The sequence below is a fragment of the Pecten maximus genome, unplaced genomic scaffold (assembly GCF_902652985.1).
Source record: "Pecten maximus unplaced genomic scaffold, xPecMax1.1, whole genome shotgun sequence".
In the NCBI taxonomy this organism is placed as follows: domain Eukaryota; kingdom Metazoa; phylum Mollusca; class Bivalvia; order Pectinida; family Pectinidae; genus Pecten; species Pecten maximus.
In genome coordinates, this window is record NW_022982626.1 from 7188 (window position 1) to 31432 (window position 24245).

The following is a 24245-nucleotide window of genomic DNA, read 5'->3' on the forward strand; positions in this document are numbered from 1 at the left end:
ATAAAACATAGAATAGAATTGTGTTGGCCTTATATAATACAACGGACCAATGGACAATAACGATCTAGGGCCGCGGTGGCCGAGTGGTTAAGGTGTCCCGACACTTTATCACTAGCCTCCACCTCCGAGTTACGAAACCCATGTGGGGCAGTTGGCTGGTACTGACCGTAGTTCGGTGGTTTTTCTCCGGTTTTCCTCCACTTCCAAACCAGGCACGTACTTAAATGACCCCGGCTGTTAATAGGACGTTAAACAAAATAAACTAAAAACGAACTCATAAAATGCCACGGGTAATTTAACTTCTATTTTCAGCTCATAATATCGCGGCGCGTGGCCTAAGTCAGGATTAGCGTAAAATAACCTTAATTCTTTCCTATCTTTTAAGAGACCCTTTAACGAACTGTATGTGTAGCTTCTCTGCCTTCAGTGTGTATATTCTTTTTGGTCTGGTCAGTAGATATTTTGAAATACCTATGAAACAAAATCCTTATCAAGGAAAGACGAGACTGCATTCAGTAACGGATGTATATTATTGATACTGTACCGTAAATAAGGAGGCGAGTCATTCAAATTTAGTATAGTTTATTAGGAAAAGCAATGTGATTTTAATTGACAATGTGATTGTAGGAGAAATACATACAATTAACAAACAATAGTTATAAATACATACAACTAACAAACAGGTTAAATGTGGTAGTTAGTGACATCCAGATGATTAGTAGTCCGTTGATGTTGTAATACTCTTGAAGACTAATATTGCGTATGGTTCCCAATTATGATTCCATTTTTAAACCGTCAAACACGTGGGGAGAGTTGAAGTGTTTGGATGCTCGGTAGTATGGAACGTGTTTTCCATGGCAACAGGTTTCGTTTTGGTATTTAATGCATTCAACGTCCTTGCAACAGTCATCGTCATATACGGTTTTTGGAAGCGGAGTAGTAAGAACATAAGTGAAAGACTTAAAGGCGAGTCACCGTTAGATCCTACCGCATAGTCTGTGACTAATTGAAAGGGAGGGGCCTGTTCCCAGACAGCAATAAAAAATAGTATCAACAGCTGTGTTTGTAAACACACACTGATAAGATCACACACTGACCAGTGGCTGGTGTATTGAAACACTTTACTACTACAAACAAAATACACTATATTTTCTGTATATTTAATTAACCGATTCAAACTGATTAGTGACAATAATTACATATACATTGTATATTTCTTATATTTATACTTAATTATATAGAATTACCACATATATATATATATAATTTTCATAAAAAAAACTTGGATGTGCTAATACTGTAATACTTACTTAATTAGTACATAAAGCAGATATCCTAAATCTCTTCTGTTGATTATATTGATATTCAAGACACAAAAATGATGAAAGTGTCAGAAATATGAACTTAATAAAAGTATGAAATAAAACTGTTCCAAAGTCTTTTCAGGTGTGTATAACTTTTTGGAGTTAAGTTTTTATGTCCTGATCTTTTCCGCGGTTTGCGGGGATCCTCATAAGTTATTGAAGTGAAGTCACGATCAACAGTTTGGTTCCAATCTAGAACTGCCATGTTTGTACGCCTCTGGTATTCCTTATTACCGAATGAAATTCTCTTGTCATGGTATACCAGTGCTGCATTATTGAAGGAGTCAACATAATGCGTGTCAATACAATGTATATAGCCCGTTGCATTTTGGTAAATTTGCAAGCCATGGATTGCCTGCAAAAGGAGTTTCTCTGCAGCAGAGTCCTTGATGATAACCTTAGATGGCTTATAATTTTCGTCCGTGTGGCAGCGGGAACTCGGCAAACAACCATCATGAATGTCCTTGTAATGTTGCACAACATTGTCCAGCAGCATCCGTAATTTTTCCACAGACTTTTCACAATGTCTCATCGCATAGTAACAATGAGTTTTTATGGATGCTGCTTTGTCAGATAATTCTCCATGCCATGTTTTTCCATGCATTTTCTTTGGTCCACTTGTTACACTTTTGATGATTTTTGCTACCCCGTTTGCAGCATGCCAGGTGTCATTGGCATTCGTTACAGATGGCTGTTCTGCATCCAAGTATTTGTTGACTGATGCGTTCCTGTCATGTCCATGAATGTTCACATTAACACCACAATCATCAAAATGCTTATATAAAGTTTTCGCTCCAATAAGCTCATGTCTTTGGCTGACAGGATCATCATCACGTGTTACTGTGACAGCACCGACAACTTTGTGTGTCATACATCCCAGAGCAATGATATCCGATTGTGCTGCGTTTTTTCTCCATCCATGTCGCGCGTCAGTAAGAATGTCAATTCCCTCATAGTCTCCATCTTCTGCTTGCAATATTGTTTGCGCAACTTCATCATTTATAGCATCTTTGATACACTCTTTTGTAACCTCAGATGTAACGTCACAGTATATCTCGTGAATGCCTTCAAAGTAGGACTCTGGGCAGACACCGAAATTAGCAGCATTTCCGATTCGTTCATATCGAGTGTAACGTAGTCCACTTCCTAGTAGGGAATGAAGCATCCTCAAATTTACTAGATACTTCCCTCCTTCGATATGAGATGTGTCACACTTGAAGGTATGCTTATCTTCACACATAAAAGTCAGTTTTGCAGCATGTCCACTACGTTGCACGTCTTTAACATCAACAAGTTTTCCACATTCCTTTCCATGTAATTGGATTCCTGCACAAATGTTTCTGATGGCCGATTCCGTAATAAAGTAAATTGCTTCCTGTGTGGAATCTTTCTCGCAATGTAGATACTGTCTGAATTGAATACTTTCAATGTTATCTTCTGGTACTGTATCTTCATAAGTTTTCAGAAATAAATCCAAAACATGATTCAAAAGTTCTGTATTTGTGACATTTGATATCTTGCTATTCAGTAGTAGTTTTGCTCTGTCAATTTTGTTGAATACTTCGGTTTTCTTCTCATCTGACTGTACATAGAATCTAACATTGCCAAGGACAGACTTGTTGTCTTTCTCTTTTCTCTTTTCATTTCTTCTTTTCATCATTTCTCCTGAGTCTGATACACGTTTTTCTCTTGGATTCTCAATTCTATTCTCATCTCGTATTCTCTTTGGTGGTTGTGGATTTTGGTCAGTCATGTTTGAAAGCAATTTAGACTATTTTACTTTTGTTTAAAAATGAGGAATATTTAAATTTATTTTTTTGATGAGGGAAATTATACCACACCCCTACCACATAGATTGAAGTCGCGCACTACTATTCTTAAAAAAGGACATAGTCGTTAAGGCCCGTGCAGATAGTGCATAACATGAAATTAAAGTGGGCAACATGCATAAAAACATGAAACACGACATAGCATTTATACTCATTACATGTTGCGATAATCGAACTTGAGCTAGAGACTTCGGTAATGAGTTTACCAAGCATTTTTTTTTTTTAATTTTGTGTTAGGAAAACATATATTTAGCTACATGACAGTTCTTGAATAACTCCTCTACGTTATAAAAGAGTATAACTCATTCAAGTTATGCAAGAACTGTCATTTAGCTAAATAAGTCTCTTACTAGGACGCTGGCTGGTCTAACACATTAATGAAGTTTGAAGTCTTGTACACGTTAACTTTCCCTTGAAAGTTATCCCCTACCCACAGAGTCCCCGTCGGATCACATGCCACTAGAAAGGGTCTATATAGCGCCTCTCCCTCTCGGTCCTCTAAAACCACGAATCCGCGAAATAATCCGTTATAGTCGAGAACAAATATGGATGATGTTTCTTCATCTACAACTATGATATTCCCTTCTGCATCACAACATAAACCAGATGGTTTTAAGTTGGACCTGGGCAATTCAACTCCTAAGACTGATCGGAGTACAATATTTTTATTGCTTCTTCCTGTGAAATCGCCAACACGTGAGCCATCAACATTAAGTAATGAGACTAACTTCCGGTCAACGTCGGTGAAACATATGCGGTTTTCAAACGAATTGATTGATACGCAACTTGGCTTAAATGTCATGTATTCGTCGCCAATCCTTTTTAAGAGAGTGCCAACGCTAGAGAACACTAGCAGCTGACCGTAATCGTCTCTAATACTAGACGAACCGGAAGTGTTAACTCCAGTTACAGCCAAGCGCCCGTCAGACATAGACGCCATAGCATTGCCTCTGAAATCAACCAACGTGATGAACGTGGAATGCGTATTTGACCTTATTTGGTAGGAAATAATTTCATTGACATCACTTGCTAATAGAAGCAAAGTCCCTTCATTTCTACAAACAATATCGTATATGCTGACTTTGGGCAGCACGCGGTACTGACTGACAACTTCACCACTAGGAGATATCACATTGATAATGTTACTGCAGTCCGCTACTACCAGACAATTACCAAGGGGCATTGGACACAGGCATGTGATTCTTCGTGATCGCTCTATGTTTACGCTGGATAAGAATTGACAATGATAATGCGTCTTGCTGTGGTTTCGTGGAAATCTCAAAACTCGTGGTCTCGTCCATTGCTGCTCGTCTGTGAAGCCATTTTCCTCGGTACCTTGTCCGTCTTCCTCTATGTCGTCCTCGCGTAAGACACCAGTATAGCCTTCATCCGGATCCAGTCCAGCATCCAAGTGTTGTTTGTTGCCTGTAACCTTTTGATCACGGACAAAATAGTTATTAGGATATCCTGCTATTCCTTTTGTCTGCAATGGATTTTCCGTCCTGCAACACGGACACACGATTTGACGTTTTGTCATTGGCTCATATGTTTTTATGAGCTGCTCTAAGCAATCTTTACAAAAGGTGTGTCGACACGGCAGTAGCTTAGGCTCCTTGAAAGCATCTAAACAAACAGGACAGTATATATCGTCCATCTCATACGGTAGAGTGCTGCTGTTTTGCTTTGAAACTACGGTATTCAAGTCGTATTATCACAATAAAATACTGAGAAGTGTCAGATATTTTTTTAGTAAATATACTACTCCTCTCCAACACTTGTCATAACATCTGAAAAAAAACAGAACACATTAGTATGAATGTACAAATTAACTTATTATCACAAAACACACAATTCAGATTTAAATAAAATACGAGTGAAATATAGCCCCGGTTTCAGCTGCGGTTATTCGCCCTTGTAGGAGCTGATGTTATTGTATACATAGCTGCTCCATTAGTATAGATGAGGCTGAGTGATACATAGAAAGTCCCTAGCTTTCCGAGACTAGGAACAGTATTCATGAAACCGTGCCCATGCTCATATATTTTTTTCAGGCTCAGATACTTTTAGAAATAAACTGATACTTGAATTCATGTTTCGAACGATCTGGAGATATCGGGGGAAAAAACAAAGCGAGCTATTATCTTACATGTCTAGGTTTTCCTTTTAAACTGATATCTAATTTTTGAAACGTGTTTGGGTTGAACACGGATTCCACGTTTGAGCATGAGAATGGTTTCATGAAAACGGACCTAGGTCTATTTCGCCTCGGAAAGGAGACTTTGTCTCGGGAAACCAGAAATTTTGCTATACATCCAAGTTCCATAAGTCAGTAGTTGGAATCCACTAAGGCATACATTCTTAAGACCACATCTCTACATGTAGTAAACATTATTGCATCTTATTGGGAAATAGGAAAATCAAACGAATAACTCTAAATGCATGTAAACAAGAAAAACAAATTAAAACAAGTAGTACATACTGTCAACATTGCTATATTTCTTAAAAAGACCAAAGGTTCAAAACTATTTTATGATTTGTTAATAGTAAATGCATGTATACAAGAACAAAAATGTATTTAAATAGTCAAGAATCAAAACGACAAAAAATTATTCCACAAAGTGTCTTCCCAATACGTCCATGGAGGATATACCGAGAATCAAGCGAAGTCATTCCACTTGATAGGCCATGACACATACTAGCTCCCGGGTCAAGGGCAGGTATATCTATTAAATTACATATAATATGTGAATATGTGAGAACAAGCCATTTGATCCGTAAACAATAGCTATTTAGGATGGTCTGGGGTATTTCGAAATCTAAAAGCCAGCTATTTAGGATGGTCTTGAGTATTTTGAAATGTAAAACCTAGCTATTTAGGATGGTCCGGGGTATTTTGAAATGTAAAACCTAGCTATTTAGGATGGTCCGGGGTATTTTGAAATCTAAAACCCAGCTCAGTGCACACGTGATCAATCTGGTATAGTTGATGTAGGGAATAAAACTTTTCGCGTCTGTCAATTTCGAAAGTTTAACAAAATCATAGGGTAACGCCCGATTCCTTTATATACGTTTAGTTATCCATGCTGCTAGTATAGGGACTGATTTTTACCTAACGGGGGACAAAAAAAAATACTGGCATGTAAGGATATTTTGTTAGAATTGTCCACCATATAAACTACTGTACTGGTCCTGGACCACCCCTACATACATACCTTCGGCAAAGCTATGGAAAACAGCAATGACAAGTAAATCAATAACAATAAATTGACATTGATATATTAGGGAAACAAGAAGGTCTGGACAGTGTGTAAGGAAGTGACGAAATCAATTAATCGATAATCACAGTTTGCGACCTGGTACTAAAAAAGCGTCCCCAAATACTAGTTGGTTTTCTTTTACTATCATGTACCTTATAAAAACAATTTCTTCTTATTACTTTTTATAACTATTGTCAACTTCAAAATATATTTCCTGTGGTCAAGTCCATGAAGAAAATTTGTTTCTTAGGTTTGTAGCTGTTTTCCCTAGTAAATAACATATGAAATTGGTATTTTGTATATTCGAGAATAAAGAGAATAAAAAATATATACTCCTACTTATGGCGTAGGATTCCGTGTGTAAAAAGGGAAAATTCCCCATGTGGGGGTTCCCCAATGCACTGTAAATGTCAGGGTTACTGTTTTTCGAGTACCCGTGTGCTTTTTATGTGTCATCAAACCTTTACCTTAACATCATTAATAGCGATAACATTGATATAAATTTTGGACTTAAAATTAGCGAATGAAGGGATGGAGTCCTTAGTATAATAACATATAGTAACAAAAAAAGTGCGCGAGCACTAAATACAGCCATCGGGGAATCTACACAAGTAATCTAAGCCTTATTCTGTGTCGTTTTTATTATTTACAAAAAATATTTCATTCTGATCGACACAGTGACACATGTTCAGATATAATCGGGATCACGTGAACGTTTGTTAATCGATTCAGCTAGATCTAAAAAAATCCACAAATTAAATTTTATATGTTTATTGACAAGTTTATGTGTATGGTTAGTGAGGCATACGATTTTCATAAGAACACAAGTAGATTCTTTTATATGTTTTATAAACAAAATTTAATGAAATCCAAATAAGGGTGGAAATCCCTTTAAAACCGCTTAAAATGATTTTTGGTTGTACACACCCTCAAACGATAGTCAGTTCAGCTGCAGTTGTTTACCTATCCTTTGGAGTGTGTACTGGTCACGTGCTACACATAGCATTTACGTCACAAATATTTTTTATTATTTTACTTATACCACTCCATGTATACTGCGCCCAAGGTGACTATATAGGAACACTATATAAGGAAATTACTGTAACTGTTTACTTTGAACAATGTGTGATATAAGGAAATTATTCTTATGTCAATCACGTGAGATCAAGGCGTACTCCTAGTATTCCACAAACGTATGTTTAGATTTCCACGAATAACTGATTCACTACATAATACAGTATATGTGCATATCTATTACATACAACGAATAAATACACCCGTACAAACATGAAACACGGATACACACATTTTACAGACTAAAGTTTAGACTTATTCAGTTGTAGGCAGAAATACCTACAACATAGTCATCATAGAATAACCACATCTTGTTGTCACTCACCTTGTGTATGTACATGTATGTACTAAATGTAGTTCTCCCCACTGTACTGTGTATTTTATTGTGTGCCAACATAATCGTGTCTATTTTTAGCAATCACGCCATTTTGCGCACGTTACCAATCGATACAGTGTTTGCTGTTATAACAATACTAAGATAATAATTTAAAACAACGAACGAAGTAAAATAATGCCTATTTAAAACGTTTTCTTATTTTTAAAGCTTAAGTACCTTGAAAAGCTTTTATGAAAAAAAAATTGTGGGAGGCACTCGACCCTTACATGTGTACACATATGTATACACTCCTTATTGTATTTGTATACATGCACACTCACCGTCTGGAGAGGAAAAGATAGCACATTTGAATTAGACAATACAACTTGGGCAGCTAAGGGGATTTCCCCCCGAAAAAGTCTACTCAGTGTATAACGTTTGCGTAAGCATTGGAATTAGACATACAGCAGTACGACACATTACGTAAATGCTATTTATTGCATTTTTGCCAGTGAAATATAGAAATTTATCAAACTAATCAAACTTATATTTTCACTGCAACGATGAGCAGTGAAAATATAAGATTTTGCAGTGAAAATATAAGTTTTCCGTGTTTGACCAATAAGAGCGGACCTTTCTATTCACTTCGATGAAACTTGCCTATTTTTCCAATCGAAGCGGAGATAGATAAATTGGATATTTTGCTGAATTTCTGAAATTTTTAGACAATATCCCAATAAACACAAACTTTCCAAATCCGGGATGGTAAATTACAATTTTCTGGTATACATGTAAGTTAAAACGTGCATGATATATCGTTATCTTTGATAGATGATTTTACATATAAATACTAATCATGAAATGTTGCTTGTAGCGTCCTGGGTAAGATCCATCTGTCAGATTTCGACCTTTATTACACTTCCTGAATCGACAATTCATGCGCTTCAAGGTTCCAAACAGGGAGTTATGCGTGGACGAGTTTCTTTTACCAACAAAAGGACACATCGTTCTTCGACAGTACATCCCATCAAAGGTCGCGAAGTATGGTGTCAAGTTTTGGGTACTTTGTGAGTCCTCTACAGGTAACGTGCTTCAGGTGCAAGTTTAGGGGGGCGTGAATTCGACCCAGTTCCACCAGGAACGAACGTAGTTGTAGAGCTCCTACAAGGATCGTCACTTCTTCATAAAGGCTATCACGTCTTTTGTGGTTGTTTCTTCACGTTCTTGAATCTTGGACACAGACTTCTCCAACTCAACACATACTTGACCGGTATGAATACACTTTATAGTCTCATTTTGGTAATCTGTCTTGTACATGTACCCATTCTCCGGAACTACACACTCGAGTACGTAAATTGCCAAACGTTTCAAGGCATGGATGATCCTTATAAATGCCAAATGTTTTCTATGGGATGCCGGGAGGAACAAAGTTAGGGAGTATAATTATGTATATTTCAAATTAAAGTGGAATAGTGTGAATGTGGTGTAATATGTTTCTAAAGTTGGATTTGCATTCAAAATGAATATATTCGTTTTTTGTTGGGTTTTTTTCAGCCAGGAAACACTGTCTATTTGCGACATGGCGACTTCTTGTGCCTGTCTCATTTCGGCGCAGATGAAAAGAAACCTGTGCGGTTGTTATCGACACTTCTACCAGTACAAGGTCTGGGGTCAGGTAAACCACGTGTCATTGCCTCGTACAATATATCGACACTTCTACCAGAACAAGGTCTGGGGTCAGGTAAACCACGTGTCATTGCCTCGTACAATATATCGACACTTCTACCAGTACAAGGTCTGGGGTCAGGTAAACCACGTGTCATTGCCTCGTACAATATATCGACACTTCTACCAGAACAAGGTCTGGGGTCAGGTAAACCACGTGTCATTGCCTCGTACAATATATCGACACTTCTACCAGTACAAGGTCTGGGGTCAGGTAAACCACGTGTCATTGCCTCGTACAATATATCGACACTTCTACCAGTACAAGGTCTGGGGTCAGGTAAACCACGTGTCATTGCCTCGTACAATATATCGACACTTCTACCAGAACAAGGTCTGGGGTCAGGTAAACCACGTGTCATTGCCTCGTACAATATATCGACACTTCTACCAGAACAAGGTCTGGGGTCAGGTAAACCACGTGTCATTGCCTCGTACAATATATCGACACTTCTACCAGAACAAGGTCTGGGGTCAGGTAAACCACGTGTCATTGCCTCGTACAATATATCGACACTTCTACCAGTACAAGGTCTGGGGTCAGGTAAACCACGTGTCATTGCCTCGTACAATATATCGACACTTCTACCAGAACAAGGTCTGGGGTCAGGTAAACCACGTGTCATTGCCTCGTACAATATATCGACACTTCTACCAGTACAAGATCTGGGGTCAGGTAAACCACGTGTCATTGCCTCGTACAATATATCGACACTTCTACCAGTACAAGGTCTGGGGTCAGGTAAACCGCGTGTCATTGCCTCGTACAATATATCGACACTTCTACCAGTACAAGGTCTGGGGTCAGGTAAACCACGTGTCATTGCCTCGTACAATATATCGACACTTCTACCAGAACAAGATCTGGGGTCAGGTAAACCACGTGTCATTGCCTCGTACAATATATCGACACTTCTACCAGTACAAGATCTGGGGTCAGGTAAACCACGTGTCATTGCCTCGTACAATATATCGACACTTCTACCAGTACAAGGTCTGGGGTCAGGTAAACCACGTGTCATTGCCTCGTACAATATATCGACACTTCTACCAGTACAAGGTCTGGGGTCAGGTAAACCACGTGTCATTGCCTCGTACAATATATCGACACTTCTACCAGAACAAGATCTGGGGTCAGGTAAACCACGTGTCATTGCCTCGTACAATATATCGACACTTCTACCAGTACAAGGTCTGGGGTCAGGTAAACCACGTGTCATTGCCTCGTACAATATATCGACACTTCTACCAGAACAAGGTCTGGGGTCAGGTAAACCACGTGTCATTGCCTCGTACAATATATCGACACTTCTACCAGAACAAGGTCTGGGGTCAGGTAAACCACGTGTCATTGCCTCGTACAATATATCGACACTTCTACCAGTACAAGATCTGGGGTCAGGTAAACCACGTGTCATTGCCTCGTACAATATATCGACACTTCTACCAGTACAAGGTCTGGGGTCAGGTAAACCACGTGTCATTGCCTCGTACAATATATCGACACTTCTACCAGTACAAGATCTGGGGTCAGGTAAACCACGTGTTATTGCCTCGTACAATATATCGACACTTCTACCAGAACAAGGTCTGGGGTCAGGTAAACCACGTGTCATTGCCTCGTACAATATATCGACACTTCTACCAGTACAAGGTCTGGGGTCAGGTAAACCACGTGTCATTGCCTCGTACAATATATCGACACTTCTACCAGAACAAGGTCTGGGGTCAGGTAAACCACGTGTCATTGCCTCGTACAATATATCGACACTTCTACCAGTACAAGGTCTGGGGTCAGGTAAACCACGTGTCATTGCCTCGTACAATATATCGACACTTCTACCAGAACAAGGTCTGGGGTCAGGTAAACCACGTGTCATTGCCTCGTACAATATATCGACACTTCTACCAGTACAAGATCTGGGGTCAGGTAAACCACGTGTCATTGCCTCGTACAATATATCGACACTTCTACCAGTACAAGGTCTGGGGTCAGGTAAACCGCGTGTCATTGCCTCGTACAATATATCGACACTTCTACCAGTACAAGGTCTGGGGTCAGGTAAACCACGTGTCATTGCCTCGTACAATATATCGACACTTCTACCAGAACAAGATCTGGGGTCAGGTAAACCACGTGTCATTGCCTCGTACAATACCTACATTGGAGCAGTAGATATGGAAAGCAGAGGAAATGCCAAAAGGTATGGAAGAAAATACGGGTGCATTTATTTTTCATAATTCTTATGAATTCCTATATATACTTTATAAGGAAAATACAACACTGAAAGTAAAAAGCCGCCTGCAGTATACCCAAGCCGTTATTGAAACACTCCCTGGCTACTCCCTGGAACTAAGAAACCTGACAATCTTCGCCGCCGAGCAGTGAAGAAAGTTTCATTAATCACTTTGCCCCAAAAGAAGGGAAAAGACTGCTCTGTCTGTTCTTCACGTATGCGCCATGACCGTGTAATACGTCGTCAGAGCAGAACGATTTGTTCATTTTGTGAGCGTGGACTTCATCGCCAATGTATTGGAAGGCATTTGAACTGTATTGAACAATAGATAATGTAATTACCATGCAAAATCTGAACTGTATATATTCGTCTACTCCCAAATATATCTTGTTGCACAATGACTAAAATAAGTTTAACCTCTTTTGTTTTACATTCGTATAATGTAATTTATCTTTTTTCCGAATTTGTTTCTTTTCAGGACTAACAGAATCTTATCTCTGATGTTTTACGTTGGTATCATGTAAATCTCCCGAATATCTTTCATCTCTTCATATTATTATCTTCTGACTTGGAGAAAACTGTTTCGGAACTTCAAACTATCGATCTGTTCCTACTTATGTATACAGATGACTTGGTTATTTTATCTGAAACACCCGAAGATTTACAGAAAATATTTCATTGGAAGAATATAGTAGGAAGTGGAATCCAATTGTTAATGTTTGTAAAACAAAAAATGCCATCTCCAGGGATGGTTGATTAATACGAAATAACGAGAAATGGGTCTTCGAAAATTTAATTACCTTGGTCTAACCTTAAATTTCAAAAGTAAGTTTACAAAAGCTCAAAATTAACATGCAGAACAAGGACAGAAAGCTTGATGTGTCGTGAATAATATTTGCAAAAATCTTTTTTAATGTTGAATCTCCATTTCTGTGTTTGACACTTTATATTTCTGAAATCTGGAGATATCACAAAGCCCCTCCAATTGAGAAACTTCCTATGGCATTTCTCAAGTCACCCAAGTTACTTTGACTCAGAAAATCAACGACAATTACTTTTTGTACATTGAACTTGTATATAAGAAAAGAACATATTCTTGAAACTAAAGCGTTCAGATAATTTTGTACTCAAAGCTTGTTCTATTGACATGTTGACAAATTAAGACCTTAACTTGTATTCTTAATTCAAAACAGGAACATTCAACTGTCGGTCTTGGTTATATGTAGAAAGCAGTAACTTTCCTAATCAATTTAATAGTAATGCATTTAAACAACGTTAATTTGACAATTTCCAGCAAGAATGTTTTATGAAAGTTAGTTTATTGTCTAAAGGATTTTCATATATGGATTTAGTTGAGAATATTAAACTCCAGTCTTACCTTTCTAAACCGATTAATTCTAATCATCAAAAACTTCTTTCAAAGATTTGATTATCTGTACATGATCAACCTTTTGAGTGAAATCTATAAATATCTTTTCTGAATCTCGTAGTAAGATTCTATAGAAACCGATTAGATTTAATGAAATGCTGATATAAAGTAATAATACAGGTATGCCTAAAGTGCTTTTTTTGTTGTTGTTGTTTTTTTCTTAATTTCCTGATTGGATTTTCGCAGCAACCATTTAATTTATTCGGACCTTGTATCGACACTTTGAATCAGTTCCCCCCTTACTATGTATCCAGAGATTGACTGAGTATTTTCAACGTGCCATACGTTCTTAACATCAGATTTGATGTGATTGTACTCAGGATGAGTATGATAGTACAATTGTATACATCAACTTCCTTTATATTCACTAAAAACAAACAACAAACCAAATATTATATCTTATGTACAACAATGACGTATCAATTCGACGTTCAATGATATTGAAAATTATTAAAGATATTGAATAACTGAACTAAGGTAACTCCACATCATTATCTGAACAATTATTCAGGTGTACAATGATTTCCCTCCGTCACCTCTTAGACATCAACACTCTGGGTCCCTGGCATTACTGACCAATCTTTAAAAGGCAAAAAATATATGATGCAGCTTATTTTTATATTTCATTTATTAATTTTTTCATTTATTTATCTATTTTTTACTTAACTTTATGTTCCTCTAATTTGTGTTGAACGGTTCTTACAGCTTGTGCGTAGTTAGTTAGTTAGAGTTATCTCCCTTATACCATATTGACGATGCGAACCTCACCGATTGGCGGATGCCATGTGCAAATTGTCGCATACATAAAATAGTCTCTCGGTAAGAAAAAAGTTTTAGCTTCAACAAGGGTGGGAACTCAGTAATTAACACCTTTCAATTAATTACAGTAAGCAATGATACCTAATTATTGAAGGTTATGTCCTACTTCTGACGTAATGTTGGACCATTGGTTACATTTATCATTGGATATTAATTGTAATTCTACTTATGACGTAGTGTGGTACCATTAATTACAATTATCATTATATATTAATTATAATCCTAGTACTCACGATGTTTTGAATCATTGATGTATGTTTACAATGTACAACATGTAGGCAATGTTACATTTACTAAGGTATGTATTCAGCACTCAGTATATAGTTTTATAGAAGTGAAAAGAGATTATTCTCATTTGGAATGTACATTTTAAGCAATTAAAACAAAAAGATAAAGACAACTCAAGCCGTAAGCCAATGGCTAACTAATACCCCGCTATCCCTCATTAGCAACCATGACAACCAAATGACCATTGTATTTGCTATCCCTCAAAACAACAAGAAAACACTGTTAATAATGACCAGTAACCATGACAACCAAAATTTTGGAATTTAACAGCTGCATGCACATCTACACAAGCTCTTCTATATTTGTGTAGAGTTTCATTGGAATTGGCCCACCACTTAAGGAGGAGTGTTACTACAAAATTATCATCAGAAAACCTGTTTGCAGTAACAAGTTATCAACGCAACCAAATTTTTTTAGAAAAAAAAGTTGCATGCACATCCACACAAGAATGATTCTTTATATTTGTGTGATGTTTCATTGGAATCGGGCAACCGGTTAAGGAGGAGTTGTCCTGACAAACCTAAAGTTATGGCTCTTATTGGAAGACCTGTTTAAACAGTTATGTGATCGCACAACGTTCCACGCTGTGCGATGTGCGCACGATGTGCGATCTGTGCGATCTGTGCGATACGGATCGTGCAGGAAAATGTGCGCACGATGGGCGATTGGAACGGTACATGTGCGATATGTATCGTGGTCGATATAAAATGAGGAACGCGTCATCTATCTATTCAAACGTGTGGAACGATTGTAAAAGATATACAACGATTAACATTTCAAGAGGCAGCTAATTACCATATTTTTGGTGAAATATATGCAATAACTATTAGGAATGAAACTAAACACCGATGTATAGTTAAATTAGTTATCTAAATGATTATTAAAGAGCTTTATATAATTTGCTCGGACGTCGTCGAGGTACCAATAGGCCTTGGCGAGTCGAAGAAATGTGTATTCAGCGAGATTATATACAGGCTATTTAATACATGTAGAACTAATCAACAGATAAAACAACTTGTTATGAATAGAAACATTTCTGTTGTGTTTAAAAATACATAATATATGTAATTTATGTATTAAGTAAGATAATTAATCATAGTGATGTCCGTCTACCATTCTGGAACATGTACATGTATATGTAGATGTATCACCAGGCCGTCGAAAACATCACGAATACTTGCGAGACAAAATGACGGTACTTAAATGGCAAACATTAACAGGTCATACATGTTCCATGAATGAAAACAATTGTTATGCAGCACGTATATATAAAAGCGACCATCTTATATCATAATTATTTTTCGTATATCTTTTCGTATAACTAGTTATTCCGTAATATTTATAACCCTATCGTTAGCCGTGCGGTTTGTATCGCACAGTTGTGCGGTTTGTATCGCACATCGCACATTTGTGCGCACGATGTCTGCACGGTGTGCGCACGATGTTTTTGGAACGTTGTGCGATCACACAACTGAGCCTTTAATTTAGGTTTAAGTGGAATCGGCTCACTGGTGTCCATCCATCCATCCATCCATCCATCCGGGCAGGCGGGCAGGCAGGCAGGCAGGCAGGCAGACAGACAGACAGACAGACAGACATTTGTTGACATGTCTGTAATGTCCGTAGTTAGAAGTTAACAGATTATCAAAAACTAAATTTTCAAATTGCACGAACCAAACATTCAAAGTTTTGTATTTTTTGTTTATATTTACCCAGACTTTTTACACTTATTTACATGTAATTCGAACACGACTTTTTATAAACGGGCATCAGATTGTACACCGCGTTCGATATCCATGGTCATTGTAGTGGAATGATAGTGAATATAACTATTATCACAACATCCACGATGTGGCAGTGTCAAGTGTAGGGAACAAGACAACACCAATGTAATGTTACTACATAACCGATAAAAGGCAATAATTCAAAACACATGTTCCATACAAATAGGAGTAAAGTATATAAATGGAAGATAAAATATGAACCAGGTGTGCAACAGTTATCAAACACATGCTTAACATTCATAAACATTAGTTGGCTACACTAAATATGGTCATGGATTTTAGTTACGTTGTACGATACCATAAAATATTTCGAATGTTTCAAATAAAACCGCAAATTTTGAATGATAATTCCGTCGCGATATGTCACTGATGACAGTATTTAATAAGATCTATAACGGTCGCATCTAACTGATGGCTTTGTGTTATTTTACAATGCCATTTTAAAAGTGATACTTTGATGAAGAATATTCACTGGTGGTATTTGATAGTGGTATGCCACTGGTGATATTTGATGGCGGTATGTTACTGGTAGAATTTGATGTGGTCTGATATTGGTGCTATTTGATGGCGGTATGTTACTCTTGGTATCTAAATGTGGTATGTTACTGATGGCATTTGATAATGGTACATGTTACTGATGGTATTTGATGGTGATATGTTACTGGTTGTATTTGATGGCGGTATGTTACTATGACATTTGATGGCGGTATTTTCAATAGTTGTGAGTTACCGAATGGTATGTTACTGGTGGTGTATTGCATCAGGATGATTGATTGTGTTCTCCAGTGTCACACGTGAAAAGTATCACTGGTGGCTGTGTTGATTTCAAAGATCATGATTGTTTATTGATGAGTTGTCATGGTTGCACGACTCTCGTTTCCTATTGAGTAGTTGTCATGGTTACACGACTCTCGTTTCCTATTGATGAGTTGTCAGGGTTACACGACTCTTGTTTCCTATTGATGAGCTGTCATGGTTACACGACTCTCGTTTCCTATTGATGAGTTGTCAGGGTTACACGACTCTTGTTTCCTATTGATGAGTTGTCATGGTAACACGACTGTTGTTCCTATTGATGAGTTGTCATGGTAACACGACTCTCGTTTCCTATTGATGAGTTGTCATGGTAACACGACTGTTGTTCCTATTGATGAGTTGTCATGGTAACACGACTCTCGTTTCCTATTGATGAGTTGTCAGGGTTACACGACTCTCGTTTCCTATTGATGAGTTGTCATGGTTACACGACTCTTGTTTCCTATTGATGAGTTGTCAGGGTTACACGACTCTTGTCTCCTATTGATGAGTTGTCATGGTAACACGACTGTTGTTCCTATTGATGAGTTGTCAGGGTTACACGACTCTCGTTTCCTATTGATGAGTTGTCATGGTAACACGACTGTTGTTCATATTGATGAGTTGTCATGGTAACACGACTCTCGTTTCCTATTGATGAGTTGTCAGGGTTACACGACTCTCGTTTCCTATTGATGAGTTGTCATGGTTACACGACTCTTGTTTCCTATTGATGAGTTGTCAGGGTTACACGACTCTTGTCTCCTATTGATGAGTTGTCATGGTAACACGACTGTTGTTCCTATTGATGAGTTGTCATGGTTACACGACTCTCGTTTCCTATTGAGTAGTTGTCATGGTTACACGACTCTTGTTTCCTATTGATGAGTTGTCAGGGTTACACTACTCTCGTTTCCTATTGATGAGTTGTCATGGTAACACGACTGTTGTTCCTATTGATGAGTTGTCATGGTTACACGACTCTCGTTTCCTATTGATGAGTTGTCAGGGTTACACGACTCTTGTTTCCTATTGATGAGTTGTCATGGTTACACAACTCTCGTTTCCTATTGATGAGTTGTCATGGTAACACGACTGTTGTTCCTATTGATGAGTTGTCATGGTTAAACGACTCTCGTTTCCTATTGATGAGTTGTCATGGTAACACGACTCTTGTCTCCTATTGATGAGTTTTCATGGTTACACGACTATAGTTTCCTATTGATGAGTTGTCATGGTTACACGACTCTCGTTTCCTATTGATGAGTTGTCATGGTTACACGACTCTTGTTTCCTATTGATGAGTTGTCAGGGTTACACGACTCTCGTTTCCTATTGATGAGTTGTCAGGGTTACACGACTCTCGTTTCCTATTGATGAGTTGTCATGGTTACACGACTCTTTGTTTCCTATTGATGAGTTGTCATGGTTACACGACTCTCGTTTCCTATTGATGAGTTGTCATGGTTACACGACTCTTTGTTTCCTATTGATGAGTTGTCATGGTAACACGACTCTTGTTTACTATTGATGAGTTGTCATGGTTACACAACTCTCGTTTCCTATTGATGAGTTGTCATGGTAACACGACTCTTATTGCGTATTGATTGGATGTCTAGGGTACATGACTCTTACACGAGTTGTCAAACCCACCAATTATCACCGACAAATCGATTACTCAGATTTGTTTAGATTAATTAACTCTTGCATTTAAATATTTGTATTTTTTCGTTTCCTTATTTGTTATTATCCATTGAAAATCATTTAATCTTGTTGTATGCTTAATTACTCTTACAATTTAATTCCTGGTATGGTGATATAACAGGTACGTTATCGGCATTATACAGCCGGAACATCTTGTTGAACGCGTCATAGTCAACCTAGTGGGCGTATATAGCGTGTCACAAGCGAGCAGCACACATAACTTGGAGAGATGGCTACCTCCACTCTGGTAAGTTTGAATAAGAAATCCTTATTAGCATCTATAAAAAAACCTATAATTTGTCTGTTAAAATGTCAATCACTACCCATGCAGAGTATGTACAATGCACGGGTCCAATGATGAAGAAGTATGTCAACTCTGTCGATCAGTTTTTTTCAGCCATATTCTATGGAATTTTTGATAGTCTACCGATCTGTCTGCAACTGACATGACTTAATAGAAGGGGAGAATAATTCAAACACAATCTAATAATTAAGAGTCAAAACTAATATGCTCAACAGAAGAGAATACTTTCCATTGCATTTTTGCGAGTGAAATATAGAAATTTATCAAACTAACAAAACTTTTATTGCATTTTTGCCAGTGAAATATAGGACTTTATTGCATTTTGGCCAGTGAAATACAGAATTTATCAAACTAATAAAACTTATATTTTCACTGCAGCGATGAGCAGTGAAAATATAAGATTTTGCAGTGAAAATATAAGTTTTGCAGTGAAAATATAAGTTTTCCGTTTTAAACCAATCAGAGCGGACGTTTGTATTCACCTCGTTGAAACTTGCCGATTTTTCGAATCGAGGCGGAGATCGATAAATTGGTTATTTTGTTGTATTTCGGAAATTTTCAGACTAGTTTTTGACAAAATACTCACTTGACGTTAGCTATTCATACACAGATTCTCCTGTAACAGCAGAAAACGCTTTAATTGTGTTGAGCAAGCCTTTCAAAATGACGCCGTCAAGTTGACGTGGAGTAACGTCACAAAGAGATGACGTCATTACTGATTCCCGCACTTTTTGACACTATTAATTTTCTATGTTTTTAATTTTGTTTTTAAGTTTATGAAATGCAATCAAAAGAAAATTGGATGGTTTCCCGTTTAATATAACATATGTTTCACTCGTATGACAGAATATTTCGATAATTTTCACTCAATCTTCGCACTCGTGAAAATATCGATATTCTGTCATACTCGTGAAATATATGTTATATTAAACGGGAAACCATTCAGTATCCTCTATCTATCAAACTAATAAAACTTTTATTTTCACTGCAGCGATGAGCAGTGAAAATATAAGATTTTGCAGTGAAAATACAAGGTTTTGCAGTGAAAATATAAGTTTTCCGTTTTTAACCAATCAGAGCGGACCTTTGTATTCACCTCGTTGAAACTTGCCGATTTTTCAAATCGAAGCGAAGATAGATAAATTGGTTATTCTGCTGTATTTCTGAAATTTTCAGACCAGTTTTTGACAAATATTCACTTGACGTTAGCTGTTCATGCACAGATTCTCCTATAACAGCAGAAAACGCTAAAATCGCGATGATCAGTCCTTTCAAAATGTCGCCGTCAAATTGACGTGGGGTAACGTCACAAAGAGATGACGTCATTACTGATTCCCGCAATTTTTGACGCTCCTTATTTTTCGATGTTTTTAATTCAGTTTTTTAGTTTATGAAATGCAATTAAAAGAAAATTGAATGGTTTCCCGTTAAATATAACATATTTGATTCGTATGACAGAATATTTCGATATTTTTCACTCGTGCTTCGCACTCGTGAAAATATCGATATTCTGTCATACTCGTGAAATATATGTTATATTGAACGGGAAACCATTCAATATCCTCTATATATTTACACTGCAGGAATGGGCAGTGAAAATATAAGATTTTTCAGTAAAAATATAACTTTTTCGTCTTTGATGAATCAGAGCGGACCTTTGCATTCACCTCGTTGAAACTTGCCGAATTTTCCAATCGAAGCGATGATGGATAAATTGGTTATTTTGCTGTATTTCTGAAAAATAGTAAGGCTAGTTACAAAACACTTACTTGACGTTATCTATTTATGCACATATTCTCAGATAACAGCAGAAAACGCTTAAATTGCGTTGATCAGTCCTTTCAAAATGGTGCCGTCAAGTGGACGTGGAGTAACGTTATAAAGAGATGACGTCATGAATTCCCGCCCTTTTTGACACCATTAATTTTTCGATGTTACTAATATTTTTTAGTACATAAAATGCAGTAAAAAGAAAATGGAATGGTTTTCGCACTCGTGAAAATATCGATATTCTGTCATACTCGTGAAATATTTGTTATATTAAAAGGGAAACCATTCGATATCCTCTATATACACAAATATGCGAACGCACTTTTATTTTCATTTTGTGTACCAAATGATATAGCTTAAGAGAATACTTTATTCACTAATTTGCGAAGGCGCTTATATTTTTATTTAACATTTAAGTATACAAACTGATATAACTTAACAAAAGAGAATAATTTATACACAAAGTTGCTAAAGCAAATAAGAAAAGAATTGTTCATATCCTCTTTAAATTCAGATCCACTTTTCCCCGGCTGTATTTATTTTAGGGTCGGTGATCGAAGTTGAATATTGTGGACGCTTTGCGGAAACCAGTGCAGTTCTCTTAATTATGCTATTCTAGGGCAAACCTTATACACAATGCAGCATGTTCTTCTGATAATCAGTGTGATAATGTAGTTCACTATTTAGTGTCGCCATTTTCTTTCATAAATGAAAGGAATATCGAGAACGTCCATCCTACATTGGACCTGACCTTATGTATCTGAATGTATGTGAAAACTTTCACTGTTTCCAGCCATGGATTTTGATCCGGGTTGTATTACATTGTAGAAATATACAGATCTCCATTACAGTTGTCTATGTGTAATGTATGTCGTGAGAAGGAGTGGATGAGTTTCAATAACTTGTGCCTGAACTTTTGTTCAAAGTTAGAGTAGACAACAAATCTACATATAAATGTAAATAATCAATAACCACATCATCTTTTAACTTCCAAACCTTATGTCAATAACATACCTATCTTACTATTTCAGCCGACAACGTCAGTGATTGGTTATAACACCACCGCCAACAGTACCTGGGCAGAGTACCATGGCAACCGCACTCGTCAGTCGTATAAGAGGGACCCGAACGAAATCCAGGAATTACAGGCGCGGTTCCTTCCGACCATTCTGGTGTCTGTCCCCGCTAACCTAATCCTTATCGTCATTATCTTATGTAACAGAAGCTTGAGAACTCAGACATTCTTCCGAGGAGTCCTCAGTCTGACTGTGTTCGACTTTTGTTACTCTGCGTTTGTTCTACCAATAAACATGGACCATTTTATCACCTGGGGAAGATGGCGTCACGGGGATATTGTCTGCTTTATCTATATAGTACTAATAAACAGCAAGGTATGGATGTCTGCTTTGATGATCATCGTGTTGTCTGTTGAACGTCTGTTGACCAAGCTACGATCGGTTGCCGTGATCGGAGAGAAAATGAGGACGAACGTATCTAGAGTGTTGATAGCCATTCCTTGGTGTATGTTCCTACTGGGTAGTGTGCTTATCACTTGGATCAAATATGATGAAATGTCACGTAACAAATATATTCATGAGACTTACTGTCTGTTCATGGTGGAACAGACCTTCCATATCCCCTACATGGTCTTAGCGTTCCATATTCCACTCAGCCTACTAGTGCTGGTACCCATAGCAATGCTTCTAGTGTACAAGTACAAGAAATCAGACTGGAATCGTTTATCTGCGGGAGCTCAGGAACCCGAGGCTGTTGGTCTGTATATGTCCACCTTAAGTGTGTTGATTGTGAGTTTCGTTTATGTTGCCTTCAGTACACCTATGGCGGCTGGTTTGACTCAAATCGTCATGTGTATCCGGGGTTGGACCAAATGCCCAAGTATGAACCAATACAAGAATTCTTATACCGTCTCTCTCTTGCCATGCGTAATAATGCCTTTCTTGTGGATCATCACCGTTGAAATCCGAGCCGTTTTGTCGTCAATAAAAGCTCGTGTAATGAAGAAGGTGACATCCCCTGATGGCGAAGGTAATGGACTGTCCTTCTCCTCGCTTCGGCATAGAGTGTCATCAGACGGTACAGACATACACCATTAAATATCTCCATCACACCGAATCAACCAAAGCATGGCATTATGGGAAGTTGTATCAATCATCAATAACACGAAAGAAAAGACAGGATCATCCCATTCGTTTATCTCCTTTAGAGCAATTTAGATTGACGTGTCTCTACGAGTACAATAGGACAGACCTAAACACACGCACGGGTAGTGACACAAAACACGCACGAACATTTGATTTCGTATGTCTTTGTGTAATATAAGTATTATATATATCGTCAAATATTCGTCTGTGTATCACCTACGGAATAAAGGGATGGATCAAAGCGACGTTTGTAACGAAGAATGGGGAGTTTGGAACAATATCGTAAAGAACATTGTAGCTATCAGAGTAAATTATATATCATGTTGCGTGTACAAATTATAGATTCGAAGATAAAACTAAGCATTCATCTCAGCACTATCTTGTTCTGTTTTATCTTATGGAGTTGTAATATATCTAATATTAATTACGTGATCGGATGATAAAGCTCTCCAAAATGTACCAAAGTATAAACACCTTGTCCATATCAACGAGCATAACGGATTCACAAATAGACAATATTGTCAAATGTAAAATCACATCACAGAAACACAATATCGTTAACTTTGAAATGTCAAAAACACAATATCAGCAATTGTGAAATGTCAAAAACACAATATCGTCCATTATTGAATGTTAGAAACACAATATCGTCCATTATGGAATGATAGAAACACAATATCGTCAATTGTGAAATGTTAAAAACACAATATCGTCTATTGTGAAATGATAGAAACACAATATCGTCTATTGTGAAATGATAGAAACACAATATCGTCAATTGTGAAATGTCAAAAACACAATATCGTCAATTGTAAAATGTCAAAAACACAATAGTTCAACTGTGAAACGTCAAAAACACAATATCGTCAATTGTGAAATGTTAAAAACACAATATCGTCTATTGTGAAATGATAGAAACACAATATCGTCAATTGTGAAATGTCAGAAATACAATATCGTCAATTGTAAAACGTCAGAAATACAATATCGTCAATTGTGAAATGTCAGAAACACAATATCGTCAATTGTAAAACGTCAGAAATACAATATCGTCAATTGTGAAATGTCAGAAACACAATACCGTCAATTGTGAAATGTCAAAAACACAATATCGTCAATTGTAAAATGTCTAAAACACAATAGTTCAACTGTGAAACGTCAAAAACACAATACCGTCAATTGTAAAATGATAGAAACATGATATCGTTCATCACTGCTGAATAAGCCCCACTTATTCTACTTCCGTTTATACGGCGGATTTCAATACTATTAATAGAAACACGCTTCTGATTGGTCAATACCAAAAGTAGTTTCATCCTCAGTGATTATGTAAGTAGTGCTGATATTGATGTATATTAAATTTATTTCAAGGCATGTGACTGTGACAT

General features: G+C 37.3%; 2 protein-coding genes across 2 annotated transcripts; one reads left to right on the forward strand and one right to left on the reverse strand.

The window, feature by feature from the left end:
• Positions 1-568: 568 nt before the first annotated feature.
• On the reverse strand, positions 569-4976 carry LOC117320622. The gene has a single exon (XM_033875182.1). The coding sequence runs from the start codon at positions 4845-4847 to the stop codon at positions 3543-3545; it is 1305 nt and encodes a 434-aa protein (XP_033731073.1). The 5' UTR covers positions 4848-4976; the 3' UTR covers positions 569-3542.
• Positions 4977-18776: 13800 nt separating this feature from the next.
• On the forward strand, positions 18777-23232 carry LOC117320623. Its single transcript, XM_033875183.1, has 2 exons — positions 18777-18868; positions 21727-23232. The coding sequence occupies exons 1-2, from the start codon at positions 18851-18853 to the stop codon at positions 22807-22809; spliced, it is 1101 nt and encodes a 366-aa protein (XP_033731074.1). The 5' UTR covers positions 18777-18850; the 3' UTR covers positions 22810-23232.
• The last annotated feature ends 1013 nt before the right edge of the window (positions 23233-24245 follow it).